The sequence below is a fragment of the Protobothrops mucrosquamatus genome, unplaced genomic scaffold, assembly GCF_001527695.2.
Source record: "Protobothrops mucrosquamatus isolate PMUCROS unplaced genomic scaffold, P.Mucros_1.0 scaffold_119, whole genome shotgun sequence".
In the NCBI taxonomy this organism is placed as follows: Eukaryota; Metazoa; Chordata; class Lepidosauria; order Squamata; family Viperidae; genus Protobothrops; species Protobothrops mucrosquamatus.
In genome coordinates this window covers 32,018-53,048 of record NW_015386195.1, presented here as the reverse complement: position 1 = coordinate 53,048, position 21,031 = coordinate 32,018, and the positions used below count along the sequence as shown (strand labels likewise).

Below are 21,031 nucleotides of genomic sequence, written 5' to 3'. Positions count from 1 at the left end.
ATTGGCCTAGGGGGGGATTTTATAGGGATTTTAAAGGGATTTTATAATTTTAAATCTAATACAGGTCATTTAATATATATTTTAATTTGGTTTTTAGATATTTATTGTATTGTACTGTTTTTATTTACCTGTAAGCCGCCCTGAGTCCCTCGGGAGAAGGGCGGGGTATAAATGGGAACAAATAAAATAAATAAATAAAAGAGCCAAGGTGGCCTACCCCTGATTTGGCTATTTTGGGAGCTAAAGGAGAGTGAATCTTCCTCCTCACTTCTTTTTCCTTTATCCTCAGGTGCAGCCTGGAAAAACATTCTGGCCAAAGTTTTGCTTGCAAATTGCCTCTGGTGACAAGGAACCGCAAGCAAGCAACTATGGAATCTGTGCAAGGGGGAAAATGCTTCAACCGAAGATCACCTCAGAGGAATTGGGAGAGGCTCTTCACGTGCTCTGAGTGTGGGAAACCCTTTGCTTACCGGTCCCTCCTTTTGATCCACCGGAAGCTGCACACGGGGAATGGATCCCATCTGTGTTCGACATGTGGGAAATCCTTTCCTGAAGTGTGGGCCTTTGCCAAGCATCTCAGGAGCCATCCTGAACTGAGGCCCTACAAATGCGGAGAGTGCGGGAAGCGTTTTGCTAAAGGCTCGGACCTTGGAGCCCATCAGCGGATCCACCAGGGAAAGAGACCTTGGGAATGCCAGAACGGGTGGAAAACACTGGGCTTGTCTCAGAGGTCAGAGCTGCTTCAACGTCAGGAAATCCACCCAGGAGAGAAATCTTACAAGTTCGGGCAAGGCGGGAAGGGCCTCCCTCAGAAGTCCCAGCTTTGGCTCCATGGGAAGGATGACCAAGAAATAAAGTCTTACCGATGCTTTGTGTGTGAAAAAACCTTCCCTGAAAGTTCCTCTCTTCGGAAACATGAGAGTCAGCACACTGCTCCGGGAAGGGAAGAGTGTCCAGAATGTGGGAAGTTTTTCACTTGGAAATTAAGCCTGGTGCGACATCGGAGAATTCACTCTGGGGAGAAACCCTACGAATGCCCAGAATGTGAGAAGCGGTTTACGTATTCGCAGGATCTTGTAAAACACAAAATGACGCACAAAGGAGAAGAATGTGAGGAGGGTGGGAAACGGTGTCTCTCACGGACACAGACTGGGATTCATCAGAGCAGCCACACAGGAGAGAAGCCCTACAAATGTGGGGAGTGTGGAAAATCCTTTGTTCGAAAGGGAGGCCTCTTTGAACATCAGAAGATCCACTCGCGGGAGAAGCCCTTTCACTGTATCGAGTGTGGAATGTATTTTCATACCATAGCCAGCCTCCGGCGTCATGAGAAACTTCACAGAGGGGAGAAAGATTACAAATGTTTAGACTGTGGGAGAACATTTGCCTATTCCACATCCCTTAGAAATCACAGCCGCATAATGCACGACGGAGTGACGCCCCATAAGTGCTTCGAATGTGGTAAATGTTTTTGCAGAAAAGCAAATCTTTTGAGGCATCAGCAAATTCATTCCGGAGAAAAACCTTACCAGTGTCAGGAATGTGGGAAATCTTTTCCTCACAAAGAATACCTTAGGAATCACGAGAAATTTCACGCAGGTGAGAAACCTTACAAGTGCGGGGAATGTGGGAAGGCCTTTACTCGCAGTTCGGACCTTCGGGTACACGAGAAGATACACACAGGAAGAGGTTCTTATCCATGCCCTGAGTGTGGGAAGAGTTTCAGTTGGCGTTCATCTCTTCGGAGGCATAAGAAAGCACATACAAGTCAGCAAAAGTGCCCAGAATGTGGGAAAGGTTTTTCCCACAAATCAAATCTGTTGCGACATCAAAGAGTTCACACTGGAGATGGACCCTATGAATGCCCAGAATGTGGGAAACGATTTGTGGAGTCTGCTGAACTTCAGAGACACCAGAAGGGGCACACAGGAGAGAACCCCTATCAATGTGGGGAGTGTGGAAAAAGTTTCTCTCAAAAGTCAGAACTTTGTGTACATCAGAGCATCCATGCTGGGGAGAAGCCGTATAAATGTGGGGAGTGTGGGAAATGTTTTGCTGAAAAGGAACAACTTGGAGAACATCAGAAAATTCACTCAGTGGAGAAGCCCTATCAGTGCTTCGAGTGTGGAATATTTTTCCGTCGCAAATCAGCCCTTATAAGTCACATGAAAGTTCACACAGAGGAAGAAATTGTTCTAGATTGATGTAAATGTCCTCACCGCAACCCCTAGGTGCCCTCATGTGTACCCTCACAACCACACCTGGGAATACCCTCAAGATCCTTGCCAAGAAGAGAAGAAGGAAATCCTGTTTAATCACCTTAAGCAAAGGAGTTCATGGAAGCCGTCTTGCGATTTCAGTGCGACTAAACAAAAAAATTATCTTGGATACATATTTACCTCCAGGCCCATCCTAAAACTCCTGGTGGTCCCCCATTCAGCACTGGTGAGCTAATTGAATATTCAACTATTGAATGGAGATAAAAGACAGGATGAGAGAATTGCTGGCATGAAGATGAAAAGAAAGAAATAAACTTAGGGAATTTTTTGATGACTTGGTGGTAAGTTTGGAAGACCTTGTGAAAGGAACAGAAATGGGAAAAATAAAGGATTTGGGTCTTTTCAAATGAATAGTCAAAGAAGACGATGTTCACAAAAATACAGAAACAGAAGACCAAACAAAATTGTCAGGAAAAGCTGGTTTTAAGATTGAGACAGAAGTAAAAGCCTTGAGTATTTTTATGCTGAATATGAATTGTACGCAGTTTTAAAATAATTGGAGTAAGACATGGAATGACATCAAGAAGGATGTGTTAAGATGGGAAAAATTACAACTGCCCCTGTTAGGATGAATTTCTATGAGAAAAAGGAATATATTATCCAGAATGATGTTTCTGTTTCAAATAATACTTATCTTGGTAATGCATGCACTATTTAAGCAATGGCAGAAAGATATAATAAAGGGCCACCTTGTTTTTATGACAATTCCGGCTTGTTAAATTGAGTGGGTGGGTTCTGGGGGTGGTGAATTCTTGTTTGAGTAAGAGGGTTGTTCTAGTACAGGGGTAGGCAACCTTGGCTCTTTTATGACTCGTGGACTTCAACTCCCAGAATTCCTGAGCCAGCCTGGCTCAGCTTGGAAACCTCTCCCTTTCCCCTCAGCATGGCTGGCTCAGGAATTCTGGGAGTTGAAGTCCACAAGTCATAAAAGAACCACGGTTACCTACCCCTATTCTAGTATCTCTTAAGGAGGCCTTTTCCCCCCCTCCTCAAGAAAGCCATTGTTGCATCCTACCACACTGGAGAGTTTTCATCCAGTATTGAACCTCCCTTTGTGGGGAAGGTGGTAGAGATGATGGTTGTGTGACAGCTTCAGAGGGCCTTGGACAAGATAGATTATCTGGATCCTTTATCCTCTGGATTGAGATCTGGATATGGCATTGTTCATGCTTTTGGGTGATCGATTTCAGTGTTTCTCAACCTTAGTCATTTTAAGATGAGTGGACTTCAACTCCCAGAATTCTATGCTGGCTGGGGAATTCTGGGAGTTGAATTCCACTCAACTAAAAGTGGCTAGGGTTGAGAAACACTGTCCTATTTGACCTCTTGTTGATTTTCAATATCATTGCCCATGGTATCCTTTTGCATGATCTGACAGGATTGGGTGAGTGAGGTACGGTGTTGTGCTGATTAATCCCCTTTATCCAGGGTTGATTCCAGTCAGTGATTGGCAAGGCGAGTGTCAACATCCAGCTCGAGAATCCAGAATAAAACTCCAGGTTCATTCTATCTCCGAAAATCTTACTGTTTATTGAATACACTGCATAGTATTGTCAAAGCAAAACTAACTCTAAGGTTCCAACACCAATTCATACACTTAAACAATAATTTCCTCAGCCAAACCCTCAACGTTTTACGTAGTCCATATAAACAAGTTCACTTTGTTATGGGAACCGTCTGCTTCAAATCCACACCTGTTCTAGTGTCCTTGAAAAGGTTTCGGGCTCTCACGGTCTTCAGCGGAATCGAAGAAGTTTCGTTTGTCCATCTAACCCACTTGAAAGTAACACTCCCACCCCCTTAATCTAAAAGCAAGTTGAAACGCAGAGGCATGTAGCTGCCAAAGTTTCATCCTGACAGCGAGATCAAGTGTGGTCGTAAGTCAAGGACTTTTTTGGGTAACCTGCAAAAATTCGCCTATTCATAAACTAAACAACGGGATTTTTTCTGGACTTTTTGAGTGTTCATGTGTTCATGTGATCAAAATTCAAGCACTTGCAAGCTGCCCACACAACTGCAGGAGAGCTGGACCTTCCCACTGAAATACTCAAGTAGTAATAAACACACTGAATATTTTGCACTCTGAAGCTCTTTGTTTTAATTTCCAGTTTGGAAAACAGCAGCTCCCACCTTCTGAGAGTAATAGGGGTGGGGGAGGGCAGCTGCATTTCAATGCATCTGGAACCCACTTCTACGGCTCAGGGGTAACAGAATAAAGAATAACCAAGTTGGAAGGAACCTTGGAGGTCTTCTAGATCAACCCTCTGTCCAAGCAGGTGACCCTATAGGATTACAGAGAAATGGGTGTCTAATCTCTTAAAAACCTCCAGTGTCCCACTGATTAATTATGCTCACTGTCAGGAAATTTCTCCTTAGTTCTAGGTTGAATATCTCTTTAATGATCTTCCACCCATTATGGGAACTGTCTGCTTCAAATCCACACCTGTTCTGGTGTCCTTGAAAAGGTTTCAGGCTCTCACGGTCTTCAGTAGAATCGAAGTTTCGTTTGTCCATCTAACCCACTTGAAAGTAACACTCCCACCCCCCTTAATCTAAAAGCAAGTTGAAACTCAGAGGCATGTAGCTGCCAAAGTTTCATCCTGACATCTTTGTTGCTCTTCTCTGCATCCTTTCCAGAGTCTCAACGTCTTTTTTACATCGTAGTGAGCCGAACTGGACACCATATTCAAAGTGTAATCCTACCAAGGCTGTATAAAGTGGTACTAACACTTCACATAATCTTGATTCTGTCCATCTATTGATACAGTCTAGGTAGGATTTTTTTGGGGGGTTTTGGCCACTGTAGCACACTGCTGGCTCATACTTTAATGGTTGTCCGCTAGGACTCCGAGATCCCTCCCACAGCTAACGCTGTTGTGCCAGGTACCCACCTACTCTATACCTGTGCATTTGTTTTTTCTTGCCTAAGTGCAAAACCTCACTTTTCTCACCACTGAATTGCATCTTGTTGGACAGGGCCCAATGTTGAAGTTTGTCAAGATCTTTCTGCATCTTGAGCCCATTTTTTAAGGTATTGGCTATTTCCCCCAATATGGTGTCATCTGCAAATTAGATGTGAAGGGCCATTTACTATAAAAATGCAAGGTTATGGCAGGAACTCGGAAGGGAGGAGATGTGTATTTGCAAAACCTGCATAATAAAAATAAAGGGAGTGTGGACAGCTGGGGCCCCTTTCAATGTAGAAAACAAGAGCTGACTGTCAGGCATATCATAGAAGACATATTGCGAAGATAACGATTAGAGCTAAGACAGAGCCAATAGAAGTCTTTTAGGATGCCTATTAGTTAACTTTTAGGAATAGGATTGAAGTAGAGCCAATAGAATACTTGTTAGGTAACTTTTGAAGTGTTTATTGGTTAAGACTTAGGGATGGCACGGAGCCAATAAAGGACCCTTTAGATAACTTTCAAAAAGCCTATTAGACCAGTGGTTCTCAACCTGTGGGTCGGGACCCCATTTGGGGTCGATCGACCATTTCACGGGGGTCGCCAAGCAAGGCTGTCCGCCATTTTTTTTGTCCGCCATTTTTTTCCCCTTTTCCGACGGGTGCCTTACCTCCCTTGGGCTGGGCCAGCTGGTGGTCGGCCTGCTCCGTCTCTGCCGCTTGCCAGCTACGCCTCGGCCGGCACGGGGCGGAACCACGCATGCGCGGTGCTCCCGGGCAGGGAAAGTCCTCGACTTACGACCGGTTGGGTAGTCCTCGACTTACGACCGGTTTAGTCCTTGACTTACGACTGGTTTAGTCCTCGACTTATGACCGGTTTAGTCCTCGACTTACGACCGGTTGGGGTCGCGGCATTAAAAAGGTTGAGAACCACTGTATTAGACAATGTTTCTTTGCCTGCCTTGAAAAACTGTATAAAAGCTTACTGCATCCTTTGTTCTGGGTCCTGGCATTTTGCCGTCTGGGACCCCTATTGCTGAAGCGTTTCAATAAAAGGAAATCAATCCTGCACCTCATGTCCGGTGATCTTCCTCGGCTTTGGCGCCAGGCTAAGACCCGAATTTGGGGACTACAGATGAGTTCCCCTTCTGTCCCTTCATCTAAATTGTTTATGAAGAAGTTGGAGACCAAAGGTGTGTTGAAAGAAAAATCTTCACCAGGGTCCAGTCCAAGCCGGGAATAAACAAAATGGAGACTGGTTTAGAAAGAAGGTTGTAGTTTATTGAAGAGCAGAACCACAAGACATGTGGCTTTGGAGCAGCTGACCACATGTTGCTGGGAGTGGTGGGTTTTTATACCTTTCCTTGAGCTTTTGTGTTTGGAGTTGTTCCTGTGGCATGAACTTTGACCTGAAGTTCAGTGTTCCCTTTTAGTATTCTGATAGTGGTGGGTTAATCCTATTATGTCCTAAAGGTCATGTCCTGCTTCCCTGGGGCTGTGGCTGATGGCTATGTCCTGTGTTGGATGGGTGAGAGGTTGCTGGTTCTAATCCTATCACTCTGCTATTGTTAGCTATCAATTTTGCTGCAAGAGATTTCAAAAGATCCTGTCTTGAATGGGTTTCTGCAGGCAGTATTTGCTCATGAATGGGGCCTCAGACTTGACGTGATGGCCCTTGACGTGATGGCCCGGTGCCTGGAGGCCGTGAGGGTCTGGATGGGGAGGAACAGACTCAGACTCAACCCGTCCAAGACCGAGTGGCTGTGGCTACCAGCGCCTCGGCATAGTCAGCTGATTCCATCGCTGACTATAGGGGGCGAAACTTTGGCCCCCTCAGATCGGGTCCGCAACTTGGGGGTTCTCCTGGATTCGCGGTTGACATTGGATGACCAGTTGTCGGCCGTGACCAGGGGAGCGTTTTATCAGGTTCGCCTGATCCGCCAGTTGCGGCCGTTTCTGGACCGGGACGCCTTACGCACGGTCACTCATGCCCTTGTGACTTCCCGCCTGGACTACTGCAATGCTCTCTACATGGGGCTTCCCTTGAGGAGCACCCNCTCTCACAGAGTGGGTCTCCTCAGGGTGCCGTCAGCCAGACAGTGCCGGCTGGCGACCCCAAGGGGGAGGGCCTTCTCTGTGGGAGCTCCCACCCTCTGGAACGAACTGCCCCCAGAGATCAGGGTGATCCCTGATCTCCCTTCCTTCCGCCGCGCCCTCCAGACGTGGTTGTTCCAGCTAGCGGGACTGGCCTAAGGGGTTTTAATTACTTTTAAATTTGACATATTTAAATATTTCGTTTTAATCAAATTTTAATTAGGTATAATATGTATAATATGTTAGTATTTTATCCAATTGTCAGCCGCCCTGAGTCCGCAAGGAGAAGGGCGGGATATAAATGTAATTAATAAATAAAATAAAATAAATAAAAATGGGATTATCAAATCTGCATTTCTACAGACCTGGCCTCTGCCTAGTTTCTGATTGGGGCTATTAAGAAAAACTGGTCCTGCTTTTCTGCCTTTAAGATCCTTTGGCAGAATATAATATTCTGCCTTTTTAATATCCCCCCAAATATTTCCTTCTCTGGTGTGTGTGTGTGTGTGTGTGTGTGTGTGTGTGTGTGTGACTTCCCATGGGTATTTTTTTTTTCAAAAGACAACTGGACTTTCTTTTTCCTTGAAGACATTTCGCTTCTCATCAAAGAAGCTTCTTCTGTTCGGTTGGATGTTCAGTTCTTCAGTTGGATGAGAAGTGAAACGACTTCAAGGAAAAACGAAGTCCAGTTGCCTTTTGAAAAAACACCTCTGGGACAACTGGTGACCTGGAAGACTGAGAATATCCATAGACAAGATGTTGAAGAATATACCAATCATTCCTTGGGCTGCTGATGTTCCTTGTGGTTCACCCATCATCCCCAACTCCCACATAGATACAGGTTGCAACAGGAAGAATGCCAGCCAATTCTTGTATTATCTTTGTTGATTTCTGTGTCAACTAATGAACAAACAGACATACCATCTGCTTTTGAGCAGATGTACAGTATGTGATCTTTTCTTGTGCTGATATTGGGCTACTCTTGAATCAGGACACCGGAGATCCCTTTTCTACTCTGGAGAAGCATTAGCATCTTTGACAAAGCAATCAGTTTGTGGGAACCTTGAAACATATTTGTACAGCTGAAGAAGTTGAATATAAAATTGCACAGTAAAGAGACTTTCCAGAAGCATTTGAGGTTTACTTTCCCAAGCATCTAATGTCCTCTCATTATGTATGTGGGAGAGGAAGATGAGTTCCAAAGCCCTAAAAAGCAGTACGGGAGGGTGATCCATAAACAAAAAATAGGACATCATCTATCTCCAGTCTACAACACAGTCCTTTGAACAGTTCCAAGAAGGCTCTACACCCATTTGCACTACTCAGGTGACCCAGATAAGCCTCCAGGTCGACACAGATAAGCCTCCAGGTGGTCTTGACTTGCTAAAAGGATGCAAATGACCAGCTGTCTGCAAGGAGTATAAATCCTTCCATTTCCCTACCATCCAGTCAGAGTTGAAGAAGCTTCTTGGATGAGAAGCAAAACGTCTTGAAAGAAAAACAAGAAAGTTCAGTTGCTTTGGGACAATCATGACCTGGGTGACTGAGACTCTCCGTAGACATACCATTCATGCATTTCATTTGCACACTGCCCACGTGTTGGCCCTACAAGGTCCTTCCCACACCATGACTTACACACACACACACACACACACACACACACACACACACACACACACACACACACACACACACACACACGCTTCGATCCGCTGCAGAGAAGATCCTCTACCTCAGGGGTCTCCAACTTTGGCACCTTTAAGACTTGTGGACTCCAACTCCCAGAATTCTTCAGCCAGCCATGCTCGCTGAGGAATTCTGGGAGTTGAAGTCCACAAGTCTTAGAGTTGTCAGGGTTAGAGACTCCGGCTCTTCCCCTTCGCAAAAAAAAAAAGGAAAAAAAAGAAGCCGGAAGTTGCCCTGTGCTACTGGCATTCCTCTCCCCCACCGGCTGATACTTCCTGCTTCTCTAGGAGTGGCACCTCGATCTCCTTAACCACTCGAGCGCCGGGGCGGGAGGGAGTAGGGAAGGAAGGCTCGCCTTCTTGCACAGCGCCTTTCCTCCCGCGGGAGCTTCTGCTGCTCCGGCTTTGCTCCGGAGGGCTGGAGCCCCTCCGACGGCGGCGCCTCGAGGGAAAGCGGAGGAGGAGATCGGGGCTGCAAGGGAGAAGAAAGGAGGTAAAGCAAGGGAGAGCCATGGCTGGGGGGGTGGAAGGAGCCCAGATGTGCCCTCTTGGTGGGATTCCCCCACCCCCCACCCCAAGATCGCTGGCGGGGATCTCCGAAACCGAGGAGGCGAACTTGGGGAGATTGCAGGAAAGGATCCCACTTTCACCCTTCACTTCTCCGGATGCCATCCGCACTCAGGGCATTGTTGCTACCTGGCGTTGTGGCCTTTGCACCAGCTCCTTTTGCAGTGCCCATTCATTGCATGGATTGCGTGTTCTCAGCTCCACTACAGTTCCTGCCGAGGAGGGGAGGGGGGGTTAGAGTAAGAATACAGGCAGTCCTCGACTTATGACCACAACGAGGATCGGAATTTCCATTGCTAAGCGAGGCGGCTGTTCAGCGAGTCTCTCCCGATTTTCATGACCCTTTTTTTTTTTTTGCCACGGTGGTTAAGCGAATCACTTCTGATTATTAAGTGAATCATGCGGTCGTTAAACAAATCCGGCTTTCCTCCCTTGATTTACCTTGCCGGAAGCGGGCTGGGAAGGTGGGGAAATGGTCATAAATACCTACCGGTTGAAAAGCACCCCAATTTTGATCATGTGGCCCTAAGGATGCTGGGATGGTCATAAATGGGAGGAGCGGTCGTACGTCAGTGCCATCGCAACTCCAAAGGGTCACAAAACAAACGGTTGTAAACCGAGGAATACTTGTATTGAGAGATTCAGTTGGATTTGCAGGTCCAAGAGGCGGGGGTCTTGGGGGTGGAGGGTCCCGAGGTTGTGGAGGACCATCTCCTGGGACGAACGTTGGGATCCATCTTGACTGAGGCCTGAGAAGCTCCATCGCCTGCTTCCGCCAGAGGTCGTGGCTGCCAGAAGCCTCCTTCGGCATGACTTTTGCCCCATTTTACGACCTTTCCTGCTGCAGTTGTTAAGTGAATCTCTGCAGTTGTTAGTAACACGGAGGCTGTGGCTGCCGGAAGCCTCCTTCGGCATGATTTTTGCCCCATTTTACGACCTTTCCTGCCGCAGTTGTTAAGTGAATCTCTACAGTTGTTAGTAACACGGTTATTAAGTGAATCTGACTTAACTCCATTGACTTTGTCTACCAAAAGGGTCACAAAAGATAATCCCATGACCCTGGGACACTGCAACCGTCATAAATATGAGTCGGCCAAGCGTCTGAATTTTGATCACGTGACCATGCGGATGCTGCAAAGGTCATCAATGTGAAAAACGGTCACATGTCACTTTTTCAAGTGTGGTCACTTTGAACTGTTGTAAGTCGAGGACTAGCTGTAGTAGGGTTGTGGGGAAGGTACTGGACTTGGGGTGCAGAGAATCAGGTTCATGTTGGGGGCAAGGACTGAGGGCAAGTCTTTTACATTCTCCTTTCAGCCCAGCTGACCTCACAGGGATGTGGTGAGGATGAAAATGGCGGGAGACGTACTCCTGAAGGAGAGAGGAGATACAACTCTAAAGGAATTGGGGAAAGCTAAAAAAAAAAAAAAAAATTATCTGATTGCTGATTTGGGAATTTCTCATCAAGTTTGGGTTGAAAAACTGGCATTGCGTTGCCGGTCCAGGTACTGATTGAAGACTGTTATAAAGAGCTGAAATGGCCCAGATACACGATTGCTTTTTATGAAGTTGATTTTGGGGACGATTTTGCCATGAAAGCCTTCCTAAAAAAAATTCTTCAAATGAATATAATAAGCCAGTGGTGGCGAACCTATGGCACGGGTGCAAGAGGCGGCACTCAGAGCCCTCTCTGTGGGCACGTGCGCCGTCGCCCCAGTCCTAGGCCTTCAGCTGGATTTTATAAAACCTTTTCGCTTCAGGCCTCTGCCACCATGTGCAAAAAAAAAAAAAAAGGTTCAATCAATCAGTCAATTTCAACTTCTCACGGGAAAATAAAAGATCTTGCAAAGTTGGAATTGATTGATTGAACTTTTTAGTCCCACCCAGTCTGCCATTACCACGACAGCCATGTCCGCCCAATGGGCCACGCCCAGCCAATGGGCCACACCCACCCAATGGGCCACACCCACCCGGCACCCGACGATGCATAAGTGGGTTTTGTGTTGCAGTTTGGGCACTCATCTCTAAAAGGTTTGCCATCACTGTAATAAGCTAAAGCCCAGCAGAATGTGAGAAGTTTGGTCTTGGTCACAAATCTCTGTGTGGTCAGGATAATTTGGCACCTGTCAATTCTCTTACTTCTTCAGCTTGCCGTGAGCCGAGACTAGAGGAAAACACTCACCTACATTTAAGTTTTCTTTTCTCCTTTGCTAACAAAAGCCTGGGGAGAAGGGAAAAAAAAAGTTGGAGCAGTTGATAAGTGAATCATGCAGTCACTAACTGAATCCGGTTTCCCCAATTGACTTTGCTTGCTAGAAACCAGGCTGGGAAAGTTGCAAAATGGCAGTAGTGGCAAATATGTGTAGCTCAGCTGTAGGATGAGGGTGGAGGTTCATTCTCCGAGCTTATGGGTTGGTTTCTGAACATTTCATTACCAGGCTAGGGAACATCTTCAGCAAAGTTTAGAGAACTTCAGTGCTGCTGTTCTTCTCCTTATAAGGGCTTTGTGTGGTTGGTAGGTCTTGTGATGGGGTGGGTCACATCAGGTGAGGGTCATTTGAAGGTGAAGTGCAGGTGTGTGGGTTGCGGGCTGATTGAAGGTTGGTGCTATCGCTTGTTTGGTTGTGTGGTTGATTTGAATTCTCAGGGTTAGTTAGGATTAGGGCAGGGGTAAGCAACCATGGCCCTTTTATGACTCGTGGATTTCAACTCCCAGAATTCCTGAGCCAGCATGGCTCAGCTTGGAAACTCCCTTTCCCCTCAGCATGGCTGGCTCAGGAATTCTGGGAGTTGAAGTCTTCTACTCTCTTGATGGCATGTATATACTCTAATCCAGGGGTAAGCAACCTTGGCTTTTTTATGACTTGTGGACTTCAACTCCCAGAATTCCTGAGCCAACATGGCGCAGCTTGGAAACTCCCTTTCCCCTCAGCATGGCTGGCTCAGGAATTCTGGGAATTGAAGTCTTCTACTCTCTTGATGGCATCGTATATATACTCTAATCCAGGGGTAGGCAACCTTGGCTCTTTTATGACTCGTGGACTTCAACTCCCAGAATTCCTGAGCCAGCATGGCTCAGCTTGGAAACCTCTCCTTTTCCCCTCAGCATGGCTGGCTCAAGAATTCTGGGAGTTGAAGTCCACGAGTCATAAAAGAGCCAAGGTTGCCTACGTCTGGGTTAGGGTGATAATGTTAGTCTGTTCAGTTTTCAAAATAAAACTGCCCATTTTCCTTCTGAGGTTTATTTATCTTTATAGTAATTTGGGCTGGACCCACATGTCAAGTATTGGCCAACGGGATTAGCTGTGCTCGGCATGTCTTCATACAACCGGATTCCTTTTATTTAAGGAAAGCAAGGATACTTGTGTGTTAATCCCTGTGGAAAAAAACACACACCCATCCTAGTAGGTTAAATATTGCAATCGGATGAGACAATAAGATTAAGCTGGGAGTTGTTTGTGTATTCCCCCGTTTTTGTAACATTTCACTTACATTTTTGCCAAAAGCTACATAACCATTAATAGCTTTTTGGTGATCTTAATCAATATAATGCTCAACAGCAGGGGTCTTCAAACTTGGCCCTTTTATGACTTGTAGACTTCAACTCCCAGAATTCCTCAGCCAGCATGCCTGACTGAAGAATTCTGGGAGTTGAAGTCCACAAGTCATAAAAGGGCCAAGTTTGAAGACCCCTGCTCTACAGTATTGGGGATTGTACCTTTTTATGTGTGTTTTTATTGTTTTACTGCCTAATAGAAAAGATTCTCTGAGAATCTGTTCCGGATTTGCTTTCCTAAAAGGTTAGATTTTCGATCAGCTTTAACATCACTAAATTTTAAAGGGGACTGCCTTTATTTTGGATGTTAGCTGCTCTTTAAAAGAGGTCAGATCACTAAGAAGGATTTATCCAGTTAATATTTAGATACAGTATGTGAGTTTTTCTTTGCTTTCACATTTACACTCTTATTTTGGAAATAAATTACTAACCATTAAGAAAAATAGGTCAACAGCAATTTAAAAACAATGAATTGAGCATATAAAAATAATGATATCTTTTCCCAGTGGCTCATTGTTTTTATAATTGCAAAATAGCCATGTGGAAACTTAGCTTCCCCCCATCTTTTTTATTTTCCTTTGCTTGTGTGTATACACATATACAATATATGTCTTTTCAACTCAAAAGATTGACTTGCCCACCAGCTGGGTTGATTATGGTGAAATGCAGGTTTTGAACAGAAAAAACTCTTCCAGACCTGGGTGGGTGTAATTACACTAAAAGCAGCTTTGATGCTAGCAGATCATGAGAAAAAGGAGGTGAAAAGAATCTAAACCTTGGCACGAACTTGAAAATAATGTCACTGCAATACAACTAATCCTCGACTCACAACCACAGCTGGGATTGGAATTGTTGTCACTAAGTGATGCAGTCATTAAGTGAGTTATGCCAGGTTTTACCTTTTTTGCCCCAGTCGTTAAGTGATTCTGGCTTTCCCCATTGACTTTTGTTTGTCAGAAGCTGACTGGGAAGGTTGCAAATGGCATTCACATGACCCCAGGACACCTCAACCATCATAAATACATGCTGGTTGCCAAATGTCCACATTTAAGAATCAGATTCACACCCGGAATAGAGCTGGAAGGGACCTTGGAGGTCTTCTAGTCCAACCCCCTGCTCAAGCAGGAGACCCTACACCAGGGGTAGGCAACCTTGGCTCTTTTATGACTCGTGGACTTCCCCAGAATTCCTGAGCCAGCCATGCTGAGGGGAAAGGGAGAGGTTTCCAAGCTGAGCCATGCTGGCTCAGGAATTCTGGGAGTTGAAGTCCACGAGTCATAAAAGAGCCAAGGTTGCCTATCCCTGCCCTAACCATTTCAGACAAGTGACTGTCCAGTCTCTTCTTAAAAACCTCCAAACATGAAGCACCCACAACTTCTGAAGGCTAGCTTAATTGTCCTCATTTTCAGAACATCCTTAGTTCTAGGTTGCTTCTCTCCTTGATTAGTTTCCATCCATTGTTTCTTCTCCTGCCTTCAGGTGCTTTGGAGAATAGCTTGACTCCTTCTTTATGGCAACCCCTGAGATACTGGACAACTGCTATCATGTCATCCTTCATCCTTCTCTTCATTAAAATAGACATACCCAATTCCTGCAACTGTTCTTCATATGTTTTTTGTCTCCAGGCCTTTAATCATTTTGGTTACTCTTCTTTGCACTTTTTCCCAAAGTCTCAAAATCTTTTTTGTAATGTGGAGACCAAAACTGGATGCAGTACGCCAGATGTGGCTTTACTAAGGCTTTATAAAGCGGTACTAATACTTTGCGTGATCTTGATTCTATGCCTCTGTTTATACAACCAAGAATTGTATTAGTTGTTTTGGCTGCTGCTGCACGCTGCTGGCTCATATTTAAGTGATCGTCCACTCGGATTCCAAGATCCCTCTGTTTTTGAGCCAGGTTTCGCCTAATCTGTACTTGTACCCTTGGTTTTTCCTGCCTAGGTGTAAAACCTCACTTTTCTCCACATTAAATTTCATGTTGTTGGATAGGGCCCATTGTTCAAGTCTGTCAAGATCTTTTTGAATCCTGAGCTTGTCATTTTGTTTGTCAGAAGCTGGCTACGGTGTCACAAATGGTGATCACATGACCCAGGGGTTCTGCATTTCATCATTAATACATGCAGGTTGCCAAGCACGCAAATTTTGATCACCTGACTATGGGGATCCTGCGACTGTCATAAGTGCAATGCATAAGTCATAAGTCCCTTTTTCCAGTGCCATTGTAACATTGAAAGGTTGTTAAACAAAGAGTTGTAAGTTGAGGACAACCTGTATTTCTTCATGTTGCCCATTATTTTGAAAGAAAATAAGAATTAGGTCAGGGGTAGGCAACCTTGGCTCTTTTATGAGAAGGATGAGGGGGGACATGATAGCAGTGTTCCAGTATCTCAGGGGCTGCCACAAAGAAGAGGGAGTCAAGCTATTCTCCAAAGCACCTGAGGGCAGGACAAGAAGCAACGGATGGAAACTGATCAAGGAGAGAAGCAACCTAGAACTAAGGAGAAACTTCCTGACAGTTAGAACAATTAACTAGTGGAACAACCTGCCTCCAGAAGTGGTGAACACGCCAACACTGGAAGTTTTTAAGAAGAAACTGGACAGCCATTTGTCCGAAATGGTATAGGGTTTCCTGCCTGAGCAGGGGGTTGGACTAGATGACCTCCAAGGTCCCTTCCAACTTCATCATCCTCATCCTCATCCTTATTATTATTATTATTATTATTATTATTATTATTATTATTATTATTACTCGTGGACTTCAACTCCCAGAATTCCTGAGCCAGCCATGCTGAGGGGAAAGGGAGAGGTTTCCAAGCTGAGCCATGCTGGCTCAGGAATTCTGGGAGTTGAAGTCCACGAGTCATAAAAAAGCCAAGGTTGCCTACCCCTGAACTAGGTGGTAAGGCAGATAAGCAGTAAATCTGAACTATAAAATTAATACATTGTGATGGATTATTAGAATGTGGAACAACTGGCCTCCAGAAGTTGTGGAGATTTTTAAGAAAGGTTTGGACAGCCATTTGTCTGAAATGGTACTATAGGGTCTCCTAACTGAGAAGGGGGTTGGACTAGAAGACCTCCACTGTCCCTTCCAGCTCTTGTTATCCAGTGTTTCTCAACCTTGACAATTTTAAAGCATGTGGACTTCAACTCCCAGAATTCCACAGCCAGCAATGCTGGCTGTGGAATTCTGGGAGTTGAAGTCCACATGCCTTAAAATTGTCAAGGTTGAGAAACACTGTGTTAGAAGCTTATAGTATTGTCAAATATTTCCTATCCATTTTTCAATCAAAATCCATGTGTTCTTGTGGATCTGTAAGCTAAAAATGCTTAATTAAAACAAAACCACTAAGAGGAAATTGCAGCAGGAAATCCTGCATTAAGCCAATATTGTAGTTCTCCATCAAGTGAAAATGTGGACTCTAAAACCCAAATTTTGCAGGCAGCATGATTCTGTGCATAAGACTGTGCATAAGAACGGTTTCTAATTAAAAAAATGCAAATTGTGTCAGGTTTTCTTTTTAAATATAACTGTATTCTGTAGTCCACTACTCTTGAAAAGGGGAAACAACTCCAGAATTTTAGAACAAGCCACAGAAGCTAGTCTGGGGCGTAATTTGGAGTCGTTTTTCATAAATCACATTTGTAGTTTATGCACAAAGTTTTAACTCTGGCTGTTCGGCTTTTACCGACTTGTCTACCTTCCAGATGTGCTGGACTACAACTCCCATCACTCCGCAATCTGCATATGGGCCTGCCAGCTGGGGATGATGGGGCTGGCAATCCAGCTTCATTTGAGAGCATCTGGTTCAAGTGGTCTTTATAAAGACCCTTTCCCCAGAACTCTGCTTTCCTGGGATAAATTCTCACTAAGGGTTAAATTGACCGAGACTTCTATTCCTAGGGTGTCTTGTAGGAAGCTGGGTTGTAAAATGGGTTTAGGTCACTTCCTGCTTTTAACACTATTTCCCCCCCCCCTTTTTTTTCCCTACCTTAGGAAAAAAAATTTCCACCCTGGGGGTCAATGGCTGGGCGGGATCTGGTAAGTTTCTTAAGTTTGAGGAGGGGGGAAAAAGAGAAATTCAAGAATGCGGAAGAGAACGGCTATGAAATCCGAGGGAACAAGACAGGATTAAGGCTTCAATGGATGGCCCTGTTTTAGTTTGAGCCCGGAGCCTTCCCATAAGGAAGCAGATGGGGCTGCAAGGAGGCAGCTGCTGATTGCACATAGAGCCCATCCCACACACACCACACACAAACAAATGCAAGACGAGGGAGGTCCTTGCAAAGAGAACCCCTGTTAAGTTATGTGCATCAATGTGTTTTCTTCATTGATGAATAGAGTAGAGTAGAGTAGAGTAGAGTAGAGTAGAGTAGAGTAGAGTAGAGTAGAGTAGAGAAGGCAGGACAAGAAGCAACGGATGGAAACTAATCAAGGAGAGAAGCAACCTAGAACTAAGGAGAAACTTCCTGATAGTTAGAACAATTAACCAGTGGAACAACCTGCCTCCAGAGGTGGTGAATGCTCCAACACTGGAACTTTTTAAGACGAGACTGGACTGCCATTTGTCAGAGCAGAGCAGAGCAGAACAGAACAGAACAGAACAGAACAGAATAGAATGAGACCTTGGAGGTCTTCTAGTCCAGCCCCCTGCTCAAACAAGAGAACCTATACCATCTCAGACAAGTGACTGTCCAGTCTCTTCTTAAAAACCTCCAGTGTTAGAGCATTCACAACTTCTGGACGCAACTTGCAATTGCTTTATATATTTGGTGCAGGTTGTTAGGGAGTCTGCTCTAATTACACAGGTAGGCCTCAGCTGAGGTAGGCCTCAACCGAGGCCAAAATTTACGTGGCTCAGTGAGACAGTTGTGAGTTTTGCCCTATTTTAAGACCTTTCTTGCCAGAGTTGTTAACTGAATCACTACTGTTGTTAAATTAGCAACACAGTTGTTCATTGAATCTGGCTCCCCCCCTGGACTTCGCTGGTCAGAACGTCGCAAAAGGGGATGACATGACACCCCCCCTCCCCTGGACACTGCGACCATCATTAATATAAACCAATTGCCAAGCCTCCAAATGTTGATCATGTGACTGTGGGGGGGTTGCTGCAACGGTTGTAAGTATGAAAAACGGTCATAAAGTCACTTTTTTCAGTGCCGTTGTAACTTTGAACGGCTACTAAACAAACGGGTTGTAAGACGAGGAGTAGCTGTACAATGGACAGTATCCTCGGTGGGGGGTTTGTGAGCCTGCAAGGGATTGATAGAGACCTGAACAACCGTCTCCCATTTGTTTTGTTTTTTTTATTCTGATGGGCTGGAAGAAGCGATAGGAACGGCCTCTACTCATTGTCTCGCCTGCCTCCATTTTAATTCCCAGTCACTTAAGGTGACCAAGTCAGTGCCTAAAGCAGCGTTTCTCAAACCTTGGCCACCTGGGCAAATGGGCCCTGAATTTTGGTTGCTAAGCAAGACAGTTATTAAATGAATTTTGTCCCGTTTTACGATCTTTCTTGCCACAGCTGTTAAGTGAATCATTGCAGTCGTTAAGCTAGTACAGAGGTCTTCAAACTTGGCCCTTTTATGACTTGTGGACTTCCAACTCCCAGAATTCCTCAGCCAGCGTGCCTGGCTGAGGAATTCTGGGAGTTGAAGTCTATGAGTCATAAAAGGGCCAAGTTTGAGTACCCCTGCGCTAGATTAACAAATAACCCAGGGCAGAGCTAAAACAGGTAGTATTCAGAGACCAGGATAGATTTCTCTAAAGCAGGGGTAGGCCACCTTGGCTCTTTTATGACTCATGGACTTCAACTCCCAGAATTCCTGAGCCAGCATGGCTCAGCTTGGAAACCTCTCCCTTTTCCCTCAGCACGGCTGGCTCAGGAATTCTGGGAGTTGAAGTCCACGAGTCATAAAAGAGCCAAGGCTGCCTACCCCTGCTCTAAAGAGTGCAATTTAATAGGTCACAGACACCATTTCCTGTGCACAAAAAATGTAAATATTGTAAACCGCCCAGGGACTGCTGCAAAGCACTATGGGGCAGCATGAAAGTCTACATCAGGGGTCTTCAAACTTGGCCCTTTTATGACTTGTGGACTTCCAACTCCCAGAATTCGTCAGCCAGCGTGCCTGGCTGAGGAATTCTGGGAGTTGAAGTCCACGAGTCATAAAAGGGTCAAGTTTGAAGACCCTTGAGCTAGTAGCAATAGCCCTTAGACCAGTGTTTCTCAGCCTTGGCAACTTTATGATGTGTGGACTTCAACTCCCAAAATTCTCCAGTTAGCAATGCTGGAGAATTCTGGGAGTTGAAGTCCACACATCGTAAAGTTGCCAAGATTGAGAAACACTGCCTTAGATTTACATACCGCTTCACAGTGCTTTTACACCCATCTCTAAGCGGTTTACAGAGTCAGCCTATTGCCCCCAGCAATCTGGGTCCTCATTTTATCGACCTCGGAAGGATGGAAGGCTAAATCAACCTTGAGCCAGTCAGGAACCCGGTTGTCAGGTCCCCAAATCCTTATAGTTTTCCCTGCATATGTGCTCTTGTTTGGGGCCTGCCATTCTGCTGGGGGGTGGATATTTGCTTTCGCTTGGGATAACTTTCGCTTTCTACTTTTCCTCTCCCGCCTCTGTCCACTTGAGAAAGGAATGTGCCTCCCTTATCAGGGAGACAGCTATGGAGAAAAGAAAGCTGGAGAAGACCTTGAGATGCGCGCCAACTGTGCCAGTTACCCAAACATCGTGCCATCTGTGGATTGGCTGAATTTCAAATGGACACTGTGATTTTGGTGGGAGGAGGAAGATTGCCTGTTTAACTATATCATTCAAGCAGGATTTTCCCCAGATCTCGCCTTGACTTCCCTACTGTCACTAACCCCTATGTGCTGGACCAGTATGTAACCCTGGCCAGAGCATATGTTTAGCTTAGGAATTAAGCACTGTGTTAGAGCATTTAGCATTTAAAGGGTTAAATGCTGTCTCCTTAAGAGATGGCCTCTGGGAAATGTAGTCTAGTTGTTAGTCCTATATGTTATCTAGTCAGTGGGAGGGGCTTCAAAGTTTATTACAAGATGTCCTGGCTATGTACCAAGGTGGTAAAATCCTTTGTCTATCAAGCATCGTGCAGGCATCGATCAGCATCCGTATCCATGCCTAGCTGAGATGGGGAATTATCCCTTTTTTTACTTTTCTGGAACCGTGAACTGAGATGCGTTATAGTTCTGATCCAGATAGCATAAACTCTACGAGAATGGACAGATATGAATATGACCGGATGTATCTACTGCAGTGGTTCTCAACCTTTTTAATGCCGCGACCCCAACCGGTTGTAAGTTGAGGACTAAACCGGTCGTAAGTCGAGGACTAAACCGGTCGTAAGTCAAGGACTACCCAACCGGTCGTAAGTCGAGGACTTTCCCTGCCCAGGAGCGCCACGCATGCGTGGTTCCGCCCCCTGCGCTGGCCGAGGCGTAGCTGGCAAGCGGCAGAGATGGAGCAGGCCGACCACCAGCCCAAGGGAGGTAAGGCACCCGCCGGAAAAGGGGAAAAAATGGCGGACAAAAAAAATGGCGGACAGCCTTGCTTGGCGACCCCCATGAAATGGTTGATTGATCCCAAACGGGGTCCCGACCCACAGGTTGAGAATCACTGATCTACTGCAAAGTAAGTCTCTGCTTAGGATTCCTGGAGAATCAATGTTTGTTTAAAACCATTTTCGTGGAGTTTATGCTATCTGGATCAGAACTGTAACGCATCTCAGTTCACGGTTGCAGAAAACCCCAATAAAAGTTCCTTTTGAGACAATGCCTGTTTCAAGAGGTCTGCTTTCTTGGTTGGTTAGCTGTTAAGTGAATCTAGCTTCCCCATTGATTTTGCTTCTCAGAAGGTCGTAAAAGATGATCGCATGACGCCGGGACGCTGCAGCCGTCATAAATATG

General features: G+C 45.4%; 1 protein-coding gene across 1 annotated transcript in view; it reads left to right on the top strand.

The window, feature by feature from the left end:
- The window catches only part of LOC107288182 (zinc finger protein 260-like), a 15,858-nt gene extending 13,654 nt beyond the window's left edge, over nucleotides 1-2,204 (top strand). The window contains exon 2 of the mRNA XM_029284285.1: nucleotides 290-2,204. Coding sequence (XP_029140118.1) covers nucleotides 290-2,204 — 1,915 coding nt within the window. The remainder of the gene's footprint in view (nucleotides 1-289) is intronic.
- Nucleotides 2,205-21,031: the final 18,827 nt, after the last annotated feature.